Consider the following 22076-nt stretch of genomic DNA (forward strand, 5'->3'; position numbering starts at 1 on the left):
TGGACTGGGATTCTATTCCAGAATGCTGGGAGCCTCTGGGTCACAAATGTGTCTCTCCAGCATGTCCTATTAATTTCTGTGTTGAGGTTCAAGTCCCTTGAGCGCGTAGCTCTAGTGGATTTGGATTGTTTGAGGTGGAGCATGTCCATTAATTCTGAGTTGGACATGGCTTTATACATCAGGCACAGATCGCCTCTAAGTAGGCGGTATGCAACTGAGTAGAGCTGGAGTTTCTTTAACCTGGCAGCATAGGTCATCAGTTTGAGACCCTTGATCCTCTTGGTGAGGTACTTTTGGGGTCTTTCCAGTTGCTGCAGGTGTCGGGTAGGGTACATCCCAAACGGGGCATTGTATTAAATTATGGGCCTGATGAGTGATGAGTAAAGGGGCACAATGACCTCCCTTGATCTAGATGTGAATCCTTTCATGATAAGGTGGGCTATATAGAAGGTCTTTCTAACCACTTTGGCAATGTGGTTGTCAAAGGAGAGATTACTATCAACTTGGGTTCCCAGGTCCCTAATTACTTCCACCGCACTTAATGGATTACGGCCTATGTGGTAATTTATGGGCACTTTGTTTTTCCCAAAGGGGATGACTATACACTTCTTGGTGTTTAGTTTTAGGCCATGGCTTTGGCATCAGTTGTCTGTCTCTGTGAGACCCTTCTGGAGGATGCCTGTGTCAGCTGGAGAGTCGATTATGGCACCCAGTTTGCAGTCGTCTGTGAACTTGGTCAGCCATAGTCCTCCCGTGTTGGCCTGTACCTCAGAAAAATATATAACGAACAAGAGTGGTCCTAGGACTGAGCCCTGTGGGATGCCACTTGTAACAGGTTTAGAGTCTGACATGGCTCCCGCAATTCTGACCATGTGGGTTCTGTCCTTGAGCCAGTTTGCAACCCATCTTATGACATAGGGGTTGATATTTAGGCTGGAGAGCATATTTATGATGCCAGAGTGGGGTATGGTGTCAAAGGCTTTTGCGAGGTCCAGGTAGGCTGTGTGGACTACCTTCCCTTCATCTATGGCCTTGGTAACTGTTTTGAAGAAGTTGACCAGGTTCAAGAGGCAAGATCTGCCCTTAACAAAGCTGAATTGTGTAGGATCTAGCATCTGTAGTTCCCCAATGTCTTTGTTTATAAGTTCCATGATGATCCGCTTCATAGCTTTGCAGACCAGGCTAGTCAGGCTTATGGGGCGATAGTTACCAGGGTCTGTTGAGGCACCACCTTTGTGGAGTGGGACCACTGTTGCTGTACGCCATTCCTTGGGTACATATCCTGTAATAAGGCTGAGATGGAACAGTAACCTAATATGAGGTTCTAGCTCTTCTTGGAGCTCATGTAGGACGCAGCCCGGGACACCGTCCGGTCCCATTGATGCTGTGTTTTTTGCTTTGGAGAGGGCAGCTCTCACCTGAGCATCTGAGATGACAGGGAGACAACTCTCTGCTGGGATAGATATTTGCTCTTTTGGGGGGAAGGGGGGAGAAGTTTGCACTGAACCTATCCGCCAGGATGTTGGCAATGTCTGTGGGTTCAGTGTATTTTTTGTCATTTTGGACTAACTCCGAACATATCTGGGAGTTGCCACCCAGGTTCCTAACATAACTAAAGAAGGCCTTGTGGTTATCTTTAGTGTCTTGTGCAATTTTTCTCTCGAAGCTGGCCTTGGATGATTTTATGAGGGACTGTAGTTTTTTGCTAGTACTGATCAGTGATGCTTTCTTATTAAGGGATTTTGCTCTATCCTACAGTAGCTTCTTCCTCTTGTTATATAGCTTATTTATGGCTGGGGTCCACCAGACAGGATGCCTGCCTTTGGAGGATTGGGTCTTGGTTTTATTTTGGAATGCATGATCCATGCATTCCTGAAGATGTCCGTAGAATGCGTTTATAAAGGATTCTGCAGTTTGGGCCATAGTTTCCACTGGCCCAGGGGCTTTGAGTGAATTCTCCTCGGTTTTGAGAAGTGTGAAATTAGCCTTGGAGAAATTTTTTACTGTGGTTTTCTGGGTTGGTGGTGGGGTCAGGATGTGGATGACCAAAGAGATTAATTTGTGGTCCGATCTCACCAATGAGGGGTGTACCTCTGGTGCGGAGCATAGAGTCCCCATGTTTGTGATGATCAGGTCCAGTATGTTTTCCCCACTTGTGGGCATGGTGACGAGTTGTTCCATAGCATTTGAGTTTATAAATTCTAGGAACCTTTGGGCTAGGTTGTTGGGGCTTGAGTAGTGCTCCCAGTCTATGTTTGGGTAGTTGAAGTCACCCAATATAAAGGTGTTTGGAGAGACCTTCATATTCTCCAATGTTCTCAGGAAAGCCACGTGAGGTTCCAGAGTCTGGGATAGTGGTCTGTAGCAGGCTACAAACTGAAAGGCAGTTTTGACCACTGTTAGTTGCACATGGATGGTTTCCGATGCTTTGTGCAGTGCCACTAACCTGGAGGTGTGAGTATCCTTGATGAATATGGATACTCCCCCTCCTTTTGTGGTTCAGTCCGAGTTTTGGGGCCAAAAAGCATGGTATGAGGTATAACCTGGTAGTGCTGGGGTGCTCTCGGGAGCCTTGAACCAGGTCTCTGTTACTGCACAGACATTGATATTCTCCATGCTAAGGAGAGCTTCGAGTGCTTGCATTTTGAGGGTTAGACTTCTGGCGTTGAGTAGCATTACCCTTAGTTTATTTTTCCTTGTGTTGTCTATGGAGGTGGGTTTGCTTTTGAACCTTGCCTAAAAAGGCACTATGGGGGTGGAAAGAGCCTTTGCCAGCATCCGAAAGCCCAGAGGTGACAGGTGCAAGCCATCCCTAGCGAAGCAACGTGGCTTGTCGAGCATGTCATCCCAGGCTGACAGACACTAGATCCCCTTTGAATGACACCAGAACTTTAGCCAATTGTTAAAATTGATCATTTTTTTCTTTATACTGTGGCATCATTCTTGGTGAGGGTAAGATGCTACTCAATGTATTTATTTATTTATTCATTGCTTACTTAAGTGTTAGGGGGCAGCACAGTGGTGCAGCAGTTAGCGTTGTAGCCTCACAGCAAGAGGTTCTCCGGTTCAATTCACTCTGGAGTGCCTTCTGTGCAGAGTCTGTATGTCCTCCCTGTGTTGCAGAGTCTGTATGTCCTCTCTGTGTTTGCATGGGCTCCCTCCAGGTGTTCCAGTTTCTTCCCACATTCCAAAGACATGCCTCTGGAGCATTTTCGCCCAGGCCTCCACTAAAAATGGGCTCTGTCCTAGTTGGACGTTCCAGGTAAACAGATAAGTAAATAAATAAATTTGATTTGTTAATTGTTCCTTGGACCCTCTAGAGCCACAACCTGAGTTATACAACAGAAAACCATTCAGCAAGAACATTCAGAACAAATATAATTCAGTCACATGGCATAAAGCAGTTAGACAGAAATATTCAAGATGTTTCCAATACTGTCAGTTAAAAGAAAAATATATTCACAAAATTTAAACAAAAAAAGATACCATTTTATACAGAGGATGAGGATATTTGCAAAGATTAAGTGAAGATGCTAACATCTTTGTACAGACTGAAAGAATCGCAGATAATTTTGCACTGGATTATGATAGCTGACATTATAGATATGAAGACACAAATAATATTACACTTCTTATCTGCTCTAAAGTACTCAACTTCCAAGATTAGCAAACCTCATTCTGTCATAATCAATGTACACCTTTTTTTTCACAGCATACATTGATTGAGTGTCACATTGGCATATTGCTGAATCTATTAATTCATGTTAATTCTTGTACATTTCATGCCATGTTGTCGTTCCTGATAGATCTTAGTGCTGAATATTTAAAAAATGTATAGCATGCCATAATCGCGTTTCATATCAGACATACTGTTGAGTCTATTAACAATGCATAACTCTTAAATGTTTTTGCCAAATTGACCCATGTCATAATGAAAAGCGACCTTGGAACAGTACACCTACCCAGTTAATGAATCTGAAATAAATACAAAGATCAGTGAGAACATAATGGCCTTTAGAGATGTAGCTAATCAAGTAACAGTGTAGTATTAAAATAGGGGAAATTAAGGCAAGTATAGCATATCAAAACTTTGGGGTGACATAATGAAAGGTGGTAGCTGTAATCAAGCTCAGTATATGGATATGCAGTATTCAGAGCAGTCAGTCAGAGCAACAAGTAAAGGAGGGGTGGAGGCTGTGTTATTGTAATCTGCTTATTACAGTAGCAGTAGAAGAAAATAGCTTCAGCAAAAATTACCCTCAGAATTTAGAACTACTTACCTGTGGACATCAGAAATGAAGCAGGTGTCTCTTGTTTCAGAAGCAATCTGAATGAGTCCACCAAGTGCCTCTGTTTTAAATATTGTGCCTCATTATATGGCAGTAACAACAGCTATGTGATACACTGATGTCCTGCACTGTCACTTTTATGTCATCTGCTTAAATCCATTGATTAGATCTGTTATATTTATTCATCAATTCTTTATACTTCTTATTTTTCCTTCTGTCTTTCCTGTTCACTTCAATCAGTGTTTATAAGTATTGGTAATATTAACTTGACCTCCCTAGTTTTCTTAATTTTGTTTGTGTGATCCTTCACACCATATTTCTGTACTATGTTGTATTATTATACTGAAATCATCTCCATATTTATTTATTACTCCTTTCCATTGCTTACAACTACACTCTTCCATTTATCATGCACACTTGAATGATATGTAAGCAAACTGTAAATATAGTTTTGAGTTGTTTGTCTTGTTCATAGTAGCTATTGATTAAAACTTATCCACCATTTTGTACACAAACTTGAAATACTTTAGGTTTTGAGTTGTTTGCCTTATTTATAGTAACCAATGTTTAAAACTTGTATTTCATTCTGTAGATATTTGGGACTGCTTTTTATGTATACAGAAAATTATGTCTATGTTTATTTTTAACATTGTACTGACATTTGACACATATCATAGCTGAAAAGGGACCCTGGACCAGTCCAACTACATCGTGAATAAATCAATTAAATAAATAAATAAATAAACACAGACTGTCAATTCTCTGGATAAATTAATTTCAGAAATTTTAAAACCCAGTTTCTTATTAGAAAACAGCACAAACGATTGCAAATATATATAGACATGATCCTGTGGCTCTACACAAAACTGAAGTTGTCCATCGACATCCATACAATATGAGGTTTAACATCTCTTTTCTTGTTGCAAGTCACCTCTCAGAGTACTGGGAAATGATACAGGCAAGCTGATAAAAGAGTTTTGCCTCAGTGGCTGTCTTAGGCATGAATGATACAGGAGTTCACACTGACACTCTATCCCAGTTAAAAATTAAGCATTAAGGATTAAGATATAATGCTTGCAGCTCAGAATCTCTTCTAGCTGAAGAAATAGCTACTAAAATAAGTATATTATATAATACATAGTTAAACTCTGTTGTAGCAGCTGATTCAAAAGGAGAAAGAATCACTTTCTCTAACATAAAGTATAAATCCCCAAAAAAGTGCATGCTATAAACAATGCTGAGTATAAAGAACCAAAGCTTTGATAAAAGTCAGAATGGTGCTACTTAACCTAGGAAGACCTTAATCCTATGTCAAACATCCAAGGGTGATAATGTTATGTCACTGGTACTAGAGCTGTGAAGGGGTGCAAACCTTTACACACATAGTTCGTACAGAAAATATGTCCATTCGCTCTTAGTTTATCAAAAATTGTCCATTTCCTCTTGCATGTTTTATTTATATTAGACCTCTTATGCAAAGTTGAGGATCTGTACTACCTAGGCAAGGTATGAAGACTTTGTGGCCATTACTGGAATCAAAGTAACCATATATCTGAACATCAGGATGAGGACTGATGGGGTGTATCAGAAGGGTTCTGAAGAAACTCAGACACAGAGGCTTCTCCAGAAGGTGAGGCCTGAGCAGAGGAAACCATACTTCTCAAGGACCAGTCAAGGCAATATGAATGGTATTTTACTTGTTTCGCTTGGCTTTCTGTATAAACACTGGAATAATGGAAAATTGAGGAAAGAATAAAGGAATACTGCGGTCATTTCTGATTGAGAAATCCATGTAAAGCAAAGCTCATCACTGTCTATATTCAAGTATAACTTAGATCTATGGATGTGAAACAGAAAATTTTCCCCAGAACTTCCCCCTGTATTACTAATGGACAGAGGCAGCTCCTAAATGCTTTATCCCATGGATGGTTCCCCTCAAATTATCTGTGGTATGATCCCTTTTATTCTCAATAGGGGTGATATGTAATTATCAACTATGGAATGGGTAAGGCCAATCCAACACCAAAATGGGATAGGTTAATTCAAGCACCAAGAAGGAAATTGGCTAGGTTTAAAATGGCAGGCAAGGGCAGCTAGCCTAGTAGTTATCTATTAACCTAGAAACATCTGAGAGTATTCCTGGGATGCGACCATGGTGGTAGGATCAGGGAAAAGAAGATGCTGCATTTGGTGTTGTCATAGATGTAGAGTCTTTCCCGGTGAGGAAAGAGTTTCTGCACAGCTGATGGGTTGAGGGACCACTTATGAGGCATCAGACAGTAGTGACTGCCCCTGCTCCCTGGTGAATTGACTTCCCTAGGAATGTGGCTAGCAGTCAGTAGTAAGAATCCTGTTAACATAGCCCATTCTTCATACTCTCATCTCTTCTTGACTGAGGGTATAGAAGTGAAGTCTCCCTTCTTGTTTATAGGTGGTGGTGCTGCGGTAGCATTGCCCGTTCGATTCTCAGTTAGAGCGTCTTCTGTGTGGTGACATGCGTGAATGGGCATTCCTTCATTGAAGGTTGTGCGTTAGGCCCGGCAAGCCAGTACATAAAAATCTACTGCCAATCATTAGTGGACCGGAGTTCCGCTGTGGTGACCCCTAACCGGGAAAAGCCGAAAGAAACAAACAAACCAGCTGGGATATTCCATTTTACAAGTGTAGAAAGGGAAGGACAAAGGAGGCAGCTGGTCCAGGTATAAGCAGCTAGGGGGCATGACCAGCAGCTTTGAAGAGATACTAATCACTCACTGCCTGGAAGTACAACAAATAGTCTTGTAATGCATTTAAGTGACTACAGTTGCTTGATCATGGCTGCTTAAATGATGATCAATATGTGATAACAGCAAAGAGCTATTGTGCAGCTTTTTAATGGGCTTTTACTTGTTTGGGGGTTTTTTTGTCCTCAGTTTTGGTGAAAGACCTTTTTTTTTTGAGGGGTGCCAATTGGGGTTCTAACTACAGGTCTGGTGCTCTGGTGCTTTTTGTAATGCCCACAGACTGGAAGAGACCCATAAGATATGGAATCTGTTCCACGTTGGAGTGGCTAGAAGCCAGTGATCCAATTAAAGAGACATTTTTAGCCCTTGCACTAATGGTTCACTGCAGTTATGATCATGCATTCAGTAAACACCATGAAAGCTGAGGTGAGAATTAATAGAAACATCTGGAATGGATAATGGCTGGTTCCTACTTGGAAGAGCAGAAACCTCCTGAACTCCTGTATGTGTAAACATGTCTTGAAGGTCCAAAGTGAACATCCAGTCTCATTCCCATCAGAAAGGCTTCTCTCAGGATAGATTTATTTAGGCTGCTCAGACTGGGAATAGACCTGAGGTCCTTTGTCTTGGAATCTAAAATTACCTGAAGTAATAACCTGATCCTTTCTGGCTTGGTGAGATCTCTTGGATGGCCCTTTTCTATATGAGGTTTAACATCTCTTTTCTTGTTGCACACGTTTGATGGGGTGAAACATTTGTGAAGAGTGACATACTGAGGCTGGAGGAGGGTGTGTAATGGAACTGTATAGTCCCTGAATATCACTGTCCTTATTCCTTTGTCCTGCATCATGGTTTGCCATGCTGTTAAATAGAGGGACAAGCAACCCTCAGCTATCTCCAGTAAGGAACAGTTAAGGGAGATAAACAGGATTAGACTGCTGCTGCTGTCCCCTTAGATAAGTGATGGCAAACCTATGACACACTTGTCAAAGATGACACACGCCACAATGTTTTGGGTGACATGTCAGCGATCACCAATACCCAAGTTACCAAAGGCACTCCTTTTGCATTCATTGTTCATGTGAAGTGCTCTGAATTATTTTGGGATCAGTGTTTCAAAAGCTCCTGGCACACAAGGTTCGCCATCACTGCGTAGATGGTGGCCCTGATACCTCTGTTGCTTTCTATTATTCCATTCTCTGGGCTGACAACTGTTCTGAAATTACCATGGCTATGTTGGTGCCTTTCAGACCTATGGTGGTTCTGTTGCTTTGGGCCAAGTCAAAACCAGAGTTGACATTGGCTACACTGTGTCAAAGAAAAGATATGTTGTGGAGTTTGTAAAGTATTGCATTTTGTCTGAATTCAAAACACTGCTGCTTTGTGCTTGTGATCCACCCTTTCTTGTTTTTCAATTTAGTAAGCCATCAGTGTTTTAGGGACCAAAGCTCTTCAGGACCTTCATAGTCTATAATCTGTACAGGGCTGTCATACTTTATTCTGCAAATGACAATAAGTCTTGTTCAGTCAGTACACCTTTTGTGGCTTCCTGCTATATGACTTGGCTTTGGAGCTTTGTTAGCACTCTTTCTAGAAGGCTATTATTTACATCTACAAAGTGACTTAGCATTCCTACCTGTGCTGCTCGTTTTGTGTTAAAATGAAATGCAGTAAAAAAATTAAAAAGAGATGAATTACAAAATAATGAGTTCATACATCCAATTCAGGAGGTTAAACTAGAAACAAGGACCAACCATATAAAGGTATAGCTGCTATACTAATATGTTGATTACGGGCTAACTGAAGTGTGCTCCGTGCATTTACACATGTCTAAGCAATACATGCTCTGTTTTAAGTGCTAATATATGCATTTCCTCAAAGTCCTTACAACATATTCAAGCAGGCTTATTATAAAATATATGTATCCTTCTATATCTCTGTACGACACTTGTGTTCTATATATAGAATGTACAAAATTATAGTCATAGCGTAAAACTGGAGACCTCAGAAAGTCATAAAAAGTTCCCATAAGACCATTCAATCTGAATTATGCATGATCAACCTCACCACAGTCGTGTAGCAAAAAACTGACCCATTTTTGTCTTCTCATTACATTGTTTGTTCTTCCACAAAACAAAAGGAGCAAAAAGGATGCAACCAGTTACTTACAATTATACTGAGGCTCCCAGCAACTGCCTTCCGCTTGTTTTCAGCAACAAGCAGAAATTTACACTTGGTCATATGTAGTTTGCAGACTATCCAATATGTCAATGAAAGGACAGAACTGGTAAGGCAAAGAGAACTCATATGCCATTAAATATTATGTCTGTCTCTCTCTCTCTCTCTCTGTGCTTGTATGCCTAGAATTGTACCAAGAAAGATCAGCTCTACTAGCTGACTTACACTTAAAGATTACTAGATGATGAAATGACTCGGAGGGAGCTCCAGCTTCCTTTTATACAGTGGCATTGGTTACAGTGTAGCATGCTCCTTACGCTGCAGCACTTTTCAAATTTTGGGGGGAGGAACTCATTTTTCCTATAAGTGAACCAAGCAATCTGCTTTTTAGAACTGTGTAATAATGAAACCAGCCTCTCTTCACCCTCTACGTACCCCCCCCCAAACGTCACTAGAATGAGTGACATCACAATGTCATTCCAAGTATGCATGGCTGTAAAACTGGAGTTACCCTTTAGGCCACAGAGATAAAACATTTTTTTTCATCTGAGTGTCATAAACATTATTAAAGCTGTGTAAAAGCAATGCTCATTGTGCTGGGATTGCAAGCTAACAGCATACTTCTGACGAGAACAGTAGCAGCTTTATAACTTCACTACACCAAAGAATTTTTGCATGTCAGAATACTTACAAACAAAAACAGAATGCAAAAACCAACAAACAAAAGCAGAACTTAAAATAACTACCCTTCACAGTTATATCTGTTTTCCTTTCTCATCACTGAATAAAGATATAAACCTCCTGCATGAGTGGCATATCCTTGCAACAAATGATAAACTCTGCACTTTTTTAACATAAGCCCTATTTAATTTTTTGTACAATACCAAATAATTTTAACAGATTGAAACATGACTGCACTTTGAGTGATAACAATCTGATCCAAATGTGCTCAATTCTGTTTCAAGCCACTGACAGATTAAGTCATTATAATACATATTGACTAGCCTTTACTATCTGTAATCAAACATTCTTAAAAAATTACATTTATATGAAAGTTAAGCATACAAGACTGATCCTGCATAAAAGCTATACTCTAGCAATTCCAGCTAAGAAACAATGAATTAAGATACTGGTGGAGTATCAGGCAGAATAACATAACCAGTGTAAAGTATTTGTATAACCAGTGTAAAGTATTTGTATGTTAACAACAAGCTCCTGGTACTTTCATCTTGTTATAGCCATCTACACTTTCAGTATAGATGTTAAGTTTTTCTAGTTTCTTACCGTGATTTTCCAAGTACATTTGCTGTTTGAAGGGTAGACTCCAGGATATCCTTCGCTGCCAATATAGCCCGAGTCTCCGGTTACATTTCCGCCACAGGCAAAATTATGTCTGAAAGAATGCAATCCTCTAGTTAAAGTCCATTTAACTGACATATGAAGTGAAAAAAAAAACACTTTTAGTTTGACTGCTCTAAACTATGTCTCAGCGTGGAAAGAAAAGGTCAAAAGTTAAGTAAGGCTAGTCGTTTCATACTGCTGTAGTGGGTATGTATTTTCCCAATCAAATGGCTATGCATAAACATTTTTAATGACCACAGATGCACTCCAAGTAGCTAGCAGCATGCTGATCAATAAAAATATATATATATATATCTATCCATCTATATATATATATATATATATATATATATATATATATATATATATATATATATATTATGGTCTGAACACAGCAATTACCTAAGATTCTTTCTGCTGAATTGCTGCACACCATTTAAGCAGTTTTGATATGGTGCTACATATACATAGCAACTTTGTCATGACACGTTCTTCATTAAAATATGCTGCAGCTGTGCAGTGAGTGTGTATGTGTGTATGTGTGTGTGTGTGTGTGTGTGTGTGTGTGTGTGTGTGTGTGTGTGTGTGTCTATATACATGCGTACTTCAGTGTGCATGTGTCTATGTATGTGTGTGCACATGCGTGTATACATTTATCAATATAAATATTAACATAGCTATAGCAGTATGCACATATATGTACATATGTATCTTTTATGTTAACTCACATACATATAAATAAGTGAAGTGTGAAAGAAATGCAATTATATGGTCATACAGCTTCCATTTACTACATCATCTGCTTTTTGCCAAAACTGTAGTAACCATTATCAATGTACTGTGTTTATGGAAGTCATAAATAAAACCAATCTGGCCCATACCTCTCAAATGTCCAGATTTTTGCAGAATGTCCAGATTTGTGGTTCATATTTTTGGTCTGTTCCTCATAAAATTTGTGGTTTTCTGGCAAATCACTGGGATTAACTGAGGACTGAAGTCATTAAATAAATGGCATACATTTGAGTTGCAGACTTCAAATCCTTCAGAAAATGTATGTTAAAACAAACCCTGTTACCCTATAAACTTTTTAAGTTTTTAAGAGCGATATTTAAAATATGTCCCTATTTTTGGTCCTTTGTTCCCCCATTTTGTAGGGCTTTGTCCAGATTTCTTGCACTGGCCTGGTCACATAGTATCCATCTATCTATCTATCTATCTATCTATCTATCTATCTATCTATCTATCTATCTATCTATCTATCTATCCACCTATCTATCTCAAGTAAACCAGGCCTCTTTTCATGAACACCCTCAAGGAAAAATTCCAAATTATGTGAAGTATGAACTATTAAATGAAATCCGGTGAATAATAAAAATATGATACTTATGTAAACTAGTAAAGTTACTCAATTTTGAATTAAATGAAATCTGGTGAACAATAAAACATTGATACATATGTAAACTAGTAGAATTACTCAAATTTGAACAGTATAATGTCTAATATTTGCATGAATATGTAGTGCAGAAAAAGAAGAGTTGTATATACACTGCTATCATAATGATCCCTCAGTATAGTTAAGTACCCTGACAATTAATCCCAAACTTCATTCTGTAACTCCTGATTATCATAGTCCCCACTAGCACTGTGTGTGACCCAAGCAGTTCACTTAAACATATAATGTTCTTGTGTCCTTCCTGAAAAGAAACACTTGTGCTTAATGATTTAACTGTCAGCAAACACTGAAGCAAAATATGTTACACACATGAAGTATTTCTGTAATTAGACTACTGTGTATTCGCAAGTCAGTACAAACTTTTTGCTTCTAAAGCTTGATGTGTGTGTGATCATACAGACGTATGTCAAATACCTACAACCAGCTTAACAAATAAACACACAGAGACACACTCACATACAAACTTAAACATTTTGTTTGTCAATGCAACTTAAATATTTCCCAACCATTTAGTCACCCAGGCAATCATCTTTCAGAAGAGCTCCGTACTCCTTGCAACACAGGAATCTGCAAGTATATTCCATGCAGGGCATCCTCCTGACTACTGGATTAAATGCAGATGTTTGTTCAGTGGCAAAGACTGCTGACACAGCTAGTTATTACCTTCTTTGCGGTTGCTGGCTGAAAGCTCCCGATAGCAGCAGAAGTAGTCCAAGGCAGCAGCTAGTGAGTCGATTCATTGTGCAAGGATCTATGGGATGTGCGTCTGACTCGTACAGGTAGTGCTGTTATTTAAAGTTGGTCTGTAGTGCAGACTGCTACTGAAAGTCTGTGTAAGGAATTCCCACTGGGAGGTTCCCAGGCGGGAGCATGCAATGATGAATATATCACTTGTCCAGAGTAGGCAGGGGTAGGAGGAAAAGAAAAGGAGGAGGGAACAGGCTTCCCTCAGAGTGAAAAAAGGAAAGGATAATGCCAGCAAACAACCACCCAGAAGTTCTGCTGCATTAAAGACCATGGCTAACATCTCCACTTAAGCAAATGCACAGACCAAAGCAGTCAAATGACAACAGCATGAATCAGTTTAAAAAAGATTTATGTTTCACTTTTATTGTTAATCACCAACCATGACACACTGCAGTCAGACAGCTCTTCCAGATGTTAGTTAAGGTTAAAATTAGCAACTAACAAAATTGTATTCACTGCATATAATTTCACAGACTTGGGTAGCTAGGTAATCAGATATGTATAAAACTAAAATGTTACATTAAATAACCGGATGTCTCTGAACATTCTAGACCACTATTGTACATAAGGAACACGTGCTGCCTTTACTACAGAATTTCTAAAGGAACACATATGTGCCACTTTCTTTTGTCTGTCTGTCTGTCTGTCCCTCTGTCTCTCTCTCTCCTTAACCCCTCAAGATATACACAGAGAAATGTGTGCATATACACAGACACACACACACACACACATACACACACATGCAGAGACACACAAACATACTCAAGCACACACCTCAAGTTCAGACTATAATAATTCATGGAGGTTCAGTTAAAGTTTTGCATTGCATTATAGCTGTAACAGTTTGGTAATCTGTACTATAACAAATCAAATCCTGAAACAGTACATTACATTTTCTTTGTTGTCCCTGTAATATATGCATGCCACGCAACATCTCAAATGCTAAGTGCAAGAAACCTGGAAAAAATCAAAATAATGGGGGGACAAAGGCCCAAAACTAGAGACAATTTTAAATATTGCTCTTAGAAACATAGAAAATTAATTTACTAAAAGTAAATGCATTTTCTGAAAGATTTCAAATCTGAAACTCAAATCCTTGTTGTTTACTGACATCGATCTTCAATGATTTGCCAGAAAACCATAAATTTTATGAGGAACAGACCAAAAATGTTGTTGTTGTTGTTGTGTCTTTCGGTTTTTCCCGGTTAGGGGTCGCCACAGCAGAACACCGGTCCGCTAATGATTGGCAGTATATTTTTACATGCCGAGTTGCCGGCCCTGACACACAACCTTCAACGAAGGTACGCCCATTCATGCATGTCTCCACACAGAAGACGCTCTAGTGGAGAATCAAACAGGACAAAGTCTTACTGTGAGGCGACAACGCTACCGCAGCACCACCACCGCAGTAGGAACAGACCAAAAATAAGATTAAAAAATCTGGAATTTCTGTAAAAATCTGGGCAGTTGAGAGGTATGATACCAGTGGTTGAGCGGATGTCAATTCACTACTTTTGAGAGACTAACAGACCTTTTGGTGAAGAAGCAAATACTCAGTTCTGTGTTTCAGAACAGGAGAGTCTGGGCATCTACTGAGCACAGTAGCATAGCTACGGCAGGGTGAAAGGGGTAAGTGCCCCAGGCACAAAGTGTGAGGGTGTGGAATCGGCCATCAAAAACTGATCCTGATTGCTTATAGTGCATACTGGCTTGTAAAAGCTGGTATTGTATTTGCAGTCAGTCCTGAGTGGTGTAAAACTCCCTTTGCGGTCTAAACTGTAGCAACTGCTTGCTACAAAAGTTTGCTGCTATATAAAATATATAAAAGAAAAAAGATTTATTTCTCTTTCTTTTTTATTTAAAATTTGAATGCTGTAGTGCTATATGCTGGCTATAAACTGTAGCAACTGCTTGCTGTAAATGTAGCAAACAGTTTGCTGCAGTTTAAAAGAAAAACATGTTTTAGTAAAGCCTGTCCTCTGTAGCACATTGTGTATGGTATAAACTGTTGCAGCTACTTCCTACATTTGATTAAGCAATTTGCTATAGTTTAAAATACATTTTTTTCACCAGTAAGATCTGAGGAATGAGGGTCAGGGCCATGGCAAAGGAAATGGGATCCAACTACCAGATTGGCTTCTGCATTTCAGGAGCTCTGGGTACCTGTAGCAGACTTTTATTTTTTAAATTGCCTCTCAGCTGAGGAAGGGCAAGGTTGGAGGTGGGACTTAGAAACAGGACATGGTTGGCTGGATGGCCCCTACATTTTAGGATCACCAGCCACCAGATCAAAGCAGGAGGGAGGAGGTATGTACCAGTAGATGGAATGGAGTAGACTTTTTTTTTCACTTGAAGAACTGAGAAGGTTGGGTGCTAATTGAACCAACTATACCTCTGAGTAAGCAGATCAGAAATGTACAAGAAGAGGGCATAAAGCACAACCCATGGCTGTAAGGGTACCAATGGAATGCAGCCAAAGCCAATACATCAGATTCCACAGGCAAATGGGAAAGCCACCAGTTCTAATACATGCCTAGATCCTGGAGTCAAATGCTTTCAGTGTAACAAAAGGGGGTATGAAAAGTACCAATGTCCATTGAGGCAAGTGCGGAACAAAAGTCATGGGAGGCAGACAGAACAGGTAGTACTTCTACAGTGGTGGGTTCTCTGGCAACAATGGTCAAAACCAAACTAACAAAAGGGTCTTTACCCTATCCTGGTGGAAAGGAAAGAGACTATCCCTAGGACAGATACAGCATCAGGTACAACCATTGTTAAGCCAGCAATGGTTAAAAGAGAGCAGTACTTACCCACACAGTTCACTTTAGTTTGGGTGTTGGAAAATACAATTTTTCAGGAACCATCAAGCAGAATTTGATAAAATCAAAGGCCTAAATCCTAAAAACTAGGCAGACTATCTCAAATCCTTCTTCCTCTTCTCAGTATCACACAGGCTACTGTCAAACCTATTACTTATTCAAAAGTCCAATGGAATCATAAACACCCACTTGAAGGATCTCAATCTCTTTTGCAAAATAAATAGAACATGTTGGATAGGTAGGTCTGTATCATAGACAGTACTTCTTCTATCAAACTATCTTTCACTCCACGCAAAGCAAAGTACTTCTCTTTCTGTATTCAAATGTAATTTGGATGATTGAATTGGTATGCACAAATTCACCCCAGGTTTAGCACTCCTGTCCCTCATGGATAGGGGAAATGTAAATGTGCCAATGGATCCTTAATCGGCCCATCTTTGGGTTACTTGTATGCAATATATGAGTGCTAAAAACTAACATGGGAACATAAAGCTAGGCTTGTTATGATCCTCACAGATCAGTAATCTAGTAAATACCTATGAACCTATGATCATATGAATACAGTGGGCCTAAGAAGTACACGTAGTTCCCTTGTGTGTTCTTTGTCAATAAAGTGCATCAGGAATAGCTGTTTATTAGTAGGTTTGGAATATTACCTCCCATTGCAGCATTTTATGATTTAATAAGAATCCTAGGGACCCTTTAAAAAAAGTATGATTTCCTAATGTTTAGATTGCTATGGCTGCAGTTGTTAGACTCTGCTCCACAAATGTATTGTTTGTGATGACTAATCGGACGCATGTTGTGTTTTGTTCAAGTCATATTAACGCATTTAAAAACTTGATTAAGAGGAAAATTTTTTTTTTCTGTTTTCAGCAAAATGCAATCAGGTTATGTCCTCCTGCAAAAGGCACACCTTACTCAGAAAGAGCTTGAGAAATGATCTGTCAAGAAGAGAATATAGGCTGTCTGCCTCCTCTTCTTATGCCACTGGAAAGATGGGAGGAATATAGTTTTGATAACCCAGAGATTAGACTGGGTAATCATGATGGTCAAGACAATATTGAGGGGCTTATGGCAGCAATAAAGGGTTACTTAGAAGGTAGTAAATTCACATTCACATCATGTTATACCACCAGCATCTATATTAAGGAACATAATGCTCGTCTACTGGAATTTTTTTCCAAGATGGAGGGTGATAGTACAGTTGGTGAGGCCTTTAATTTAAATGTAATGAAGATTCCCAGGGTGACACCCCAAAAAAGTTAATCATTTTGTAGAATCAATATTGCATGCTTTTTAGTGGAGCAGGTTAACAGCTTCAAATATCTGTAAGGGGTGGTTGAGGAGAAGGGAGATCTGAATGAGGAGGTCAAAGTTAGAAGCAGAGGGTCTGCAGCAAACTGGCACGTACATTCAGGTGTAATATATGATAGACGAATACCAAAGAAGCTAAAAAGTAAGGTATATAAAATGTTGGTGCCACCAGCACAACTGTATGGTACAAAAACCTGGGTAGTAAAGGCACAGAGGTTGAGGAAGCTAGAGGTGATGGTGATGAAGTGCCTGAGATGGGTAATAGGATGCACACTATAGGACAGAAGAGGAAATGAAGACATCAAGTAGAAGCCAGGTAGTTCCAATTGCAGAGGAGATCAAAGAGAATTGATTACAGTAGTTCAGACATATGTGCATAAAAGCAGAATGTAATCTGGTGAAGAATATTTAGGACATACAGGAAGAAGGCAAGAGGAAACAAGAGCATCAAGCAAAGAAATGGACAGATTGTATGAGAAAAGACCTGCAACATTTAGGCATGATTGTCAAAGAAGGTATGAGAGTGACATTAAATTGAACAAGATGGAAACAGTTGACATGACACCTCAACCCCAAGTAGAGAAGTTGGATAAAGGCGGTTGATGATGATGATGATGACGTCTACATAAGTCATGTGTGAAGGTGGTAAATCTTCCATCTGAGACTCTTAAAATCAAAGTCTGCTGTTCTGTTCTCGTGTCACCTATTAATAGTTTCTCAAAACTATGTTGTAACAAACTGGCTTTGGAGAGTAGAGGAATGAAGCATGGATTCAGTAAGTGAGCCCTGGCAGAGGTTGGTTCATCCCCATGGAATGGAAGGGATTGATGAGGTTTCAGTATCTGAGCACCATGTCCTAGAGGGATGGGTAGTATCATCCTATAGGAACAGGACAATACTGTACACATTTCAGGGACATGAGTGACCAGGAATGACCACCTACACTAGGTCAGGTACTGAAGTTGTGCAGCGTATATGCCAACTGTGGATAAGGCTAAGGTTAAAGGTAATCTGAAGTGCTACCCTGAGGGTTGTTACAAACAATGCTAGAGCACTACCCTCTCACCTTCCTACCATGTTGAAGTAAGGTTTCCACCAAAAGACTGCTCACCCCAATGAAGGATCAAGCTGGACTTGTAGGCTGTTGGGAAAGAAGAGATCTGGAATGTAGTTGGGAGAAAGAGTGCAGGAGTGGAACATTCTGGATGACAAGAAGAAGAAGTAAAAAAAAAAGATTCTTAAAAAAAAACTCATTATGGTGGGATATTATGTAATGTAAATGAGCAGTATGAGACAGCAGCAACAAAGGATGGCAGTATACCGGCGTGCATAGGAGGAAAACTCACCAGCAGCAAATAAGAAGATATCATCCTTTTATAGAAACAACTTCTAAGACCACTATCTGAGCTACTGCACACAGTTATGTAGACTTTCTCTGTGATTCAGAAATATGCCTAAAGTGTTTGCAATGTGCCTAGCACAGGTACAGACCATAACATGATGAGGCCCAAGCCCCTCGCAGCAGCCCCCCAGCCATTCCAGTGTCCCATTACTTGGCTATTTCTCCTTACCATAAACACTGTTCATACCTGTCAGTGTATATACTAATTCGTCTTTACTTCTACAATGATTACAGATATTTGAATTTAATTTAAAACTTTTATTTCAAATTTTATAGCACAAACACCAAGGTGCATTTACCAAACAAAACAAGTCTCACAATAAAACAAACTTAGCATTAACAATAAACTTCTCTGTCCTTGAAACTCACATTCATTGAAACCCACATTAAAAGAAAATGCATCTGTCCAGTGGCAGATTAAGTTTACCTTTGGGCTGTTTTCAAACCATAGGCCCTTGCACATATTTAGGACCATGCATGCGGTCATGTGTTCTTTAATTCAGCTTCCTGATTGTATTAAATTATATTCTTTGTATATACAGCACCACTTGTTAGACTGTGTTTTAGATTTGTAGTTTTGAACATTTTTCCAGTAAACAATGAAACAAAATGTATGAACCAATAATGACAAAACTGTCCATTTCAGAAGATTTCAACCATAAAAGGCCCCTTCTGACATTATAAACCACCAATATCAGTCAATATGCCCAATCTCTGCAGAAGTAAAAGTCATCTGATAATTCCAAATTAAAGTGATCTGTAACTATTGAAGAGATTGCTGCTAGCAAACTTTATATTCCAGTGTTTCATCTACAACTTCAGTGCCTGTTGCCCTTGAAGAATAAATTGCGTATGTTAAATAAAAAAGAAAATTAGTAAGCTGTTCATATTGCAATAGGGAATGGATGGCAAAACAGCAACAGGTTCATAGTTACAAGGCATATCATCTAAAGGAGGACACACTCAGGACTGCAGCATCTCACCCTTAAAGTACAAGACAGTATCAGCAATCCATCGACATGGTGTGGGTGTAGAAGCCACAGATTTCTGCATTCAGAGCTAATATGCTACCTGTTGTACTACTAATACTGCTTTCAAATTCTCTTGCACAAATAGTAATGACCATTTGCTAAACAAAACAATTGCACATTGAAAACAAACTTAGCATGAGCAGCAGTAAACTTCTCTTCCCTTGAAGCTCACAATTTCTTGAAAATGTACTGAAGCTCATAATTCCCTGAAAATGTACTGAAGCTCACATCACAATTCCTTGAACATATACTAAACCTCACATTACAATTCCTTGAAAATGGACTAAAGCTAATAGTCTGGTAGTTGGTGTAGAGGATTCAGGCTCTTATCTCCTGTAACTAAGGTAAAGGGTTTGAACTTGAGCCTGGTTAAATTAACTAACCTGTCACCCCTAACTAGGTCAGTCTACATACACACACCAGTTTCTTAGTTTTCCGCTAACTGTTTGTCCAGAAAATTCATGCTGCTTGTTCTTTTTCTTTTCAAAAAATCATGCACTCTACTCCAATCCAGTGACATACAGACAGACACTACTAAGGACACACTCTGTGCATCCTTAAAGAAGAAATGTAATGCACACAGAGTGTATTCGTAAAGAAGAAATGTAATGCACACAGAGTGTATTCGTAAAGAAGAAATGTAAATTTGTGGCAGCCCCTCAGCCAGTGGGCCCCCCTCCCTGGTTAGTGGGCCTCCCCAAGCCAGTGGGCCCTAAGTGACTGCCTTGGTCACCTAGTTCTGGATCAGGCTAGGTAAGATCAATGTTTTGTAATGAAACTATACTCAGTAGTTATTCATTCATTCACTGGGATTAAAGTAATGGTAATGAGTCTTATTTATTAGGTGTGTTTCCTTTCTGTGTCCACACGTGATATTTTATCAGTGGATATACTGCTGCCTAATGTCAGAGATTACTCAGACTCTGACAATAATTACAGGTGAAATGTAGAACAGACAGTGATCACAGTGTCAGTGATAGAAACAGGCGATGTGGAGTTCCGATCCCCACCAGAATCAGTGGATATCACCTCTGTGCCTTTATAACTCACTCCAGAGACACAAGAAGACAATAAATGACAGCAGAGTAGCTACATGATCTGACAGTATGTGGATTTCTGCCCCTCAACTCAAAGTCAAGAAGCAAAACTCTTCCCAAACAAGTTAAAGCAAAATAAAAAACAGCTTTTCTCCACTCCTGCAACTGTGGTAGCAAGCTGCTTGCTAAAATACAATTACTTCACACATACTCACCCAATACTAAGTAATTTTACATTTCAGCTAAGCCATAAATGCAGTATTGACATTCATAAACCAATGCCTATACTGCACTCCCATACTTCAGCACCTTCTGATAGTACCACTGACAGCTTGCACCTGGGGCAGCCACTTCCTTTGATCCACCCTAGTTACAGCTCTCCTGAGTCCCCAACAGGTCTACTTTAGAAATGATGTCTCCTCCTGCAGTGCAGTCACCCTTGGTTGCCAGCAGAACAACTGAGCATTGGGAAGTCAGGGGGTGGAAATCGTGCCAGTGGTTAAAGATGCCATGGGTACTGGCCTCCACCTGAATTAGCTGTCCATGACCCAGTTAATATGTAGGGGCCATCATAGAGGGGGAGGTTAACAAGACCTCAGTCCTTGCTCAGATATGTATTTTACAGGGAATACAAGATGACCTGTGCATGCTCCATATGTGTGACATGATGGACATATTCCATAGGCAGCTTGCGCAACACAAGTGTCTCTGTGCACACAGACAGCCTGCCAGACAAACTTCCTGTGGCTGCTCCACATCTGTCTCCAGTATTGAGGGCTGCCATGGAACACAGAGGCCAAGGTCAGACACACAGAGTGCCACTGCTTTCACCCCACCATCCTTTATGGAAATGAGTAGGGCAAGAGGTGGACTTCCATGAGGGTGCAGAGCTCATGCCACAGTGATGCATAGTATCAGTCATCACTCACATTCATGCAGTGCTCCTTCATCTAAGCAAGGACAAGATAGTACCTGAGACCCTCCCAGGAGAGAGCACTCTTGTGAATGGGGACACCCTCCCAGGAGAGGGCACTCTGGTGAATGGGGGCATGCACATTCTTCACACACATCTTCTGTGGGTGCCATGGATCTGCCTGTAGGAGCTTACCATAGTGCTGCAACATCTGCTGAGGCTGTGTCCCAGCATAGACATACATGGACACACAAACACACACACATGTATGCACATGCACATATGTACAGTGCCCAGATCCACACACACACAAACAACAATGATAAGAGCACCCCCTCCTTGCCCAGTGCACTCTAGGCCCTCCTACACACATACACACTCACCCCTCTGTCAAACTCAGCATCAAGTTAATTCCATTCATATTGTCATGCACACATTTTCCTGTAGATGACACTTGACAGCGTCACCCTCCCTATTTATGCAAATGATGGTAACTGTGCCTTATCCTCTGTACTTTGTTAGTTGTGTAGCCTATGTTTCATGCATAATGTTGCCAGTCAATGCATGAATGAGCACAGCCTGGGTTCACTTTAAACTGACTGTATAATGCTTTATTGTGGAGCATAGTTATGAAACATCTACTACCTCTTAGTACCATGGCATAATGCTCCCACCTTAGTCTGGTATAGTAGTCAGTGCCATGGCATACTGCTCCCACCTTAGTCTGGTTCAGTAGTCAGTGCTGTGGCATACTACTTCCACCTTACTCTGGTACAGTAATCAGTTCCATGGCATGCTGCTGCCACCTTAGTGTGATATAGCAGTC

General features: G+C 40.1%; 1 protein-coding gene across 1 annotated transcript in view; it reads right to left on the reverse strand.

Annotated features, from left to right (window-relative positions):
• PCOLCE2 (procollagen C-endopeptidase enhancer 2) overlaps nucleotides 1–13004 on the reverse strand; it is an 815974-nt gene extending 802970 nt beyond the window's left edge. Inside the window, exons 1-2 of the mRNA XM_044071023.1 lie at nucleotides 12648–13004; nucleotides 10475–10583 (exon numbers count right to left, since the gene is read on the reverse strand). Coding sequence (XP_043926958.1) covers nucleotides 10475–10583; nucleotides 12648–12724 — 186 coding nt within the window. The 5' untranslated portion in view covers nucleotides 12725–13004. The remainder of the gene's footprint in view (nucleotides 1–10474; nucleotides 10584–12647) is intronic.
• Between the last annotated feature and the right edge of the window lie 9072 nt (nucleotides 13005–22076).

The sequence above is a fragment of the Protopterus annectens genome, chromosome 5.part0, assembly GCF_019279795.1.
Source record: "Protopterus annectens isolate FY-2018-M chromosome 5.part0, PAN1.0, whole genome shotgun sequence".
In the NCBI taxonomy this organism is placed as follows: Eukaryota; Metazoa; Chordata; order Ceratodontiformes; family Protopteridae; genus Protopterus; species Protopterus annectens.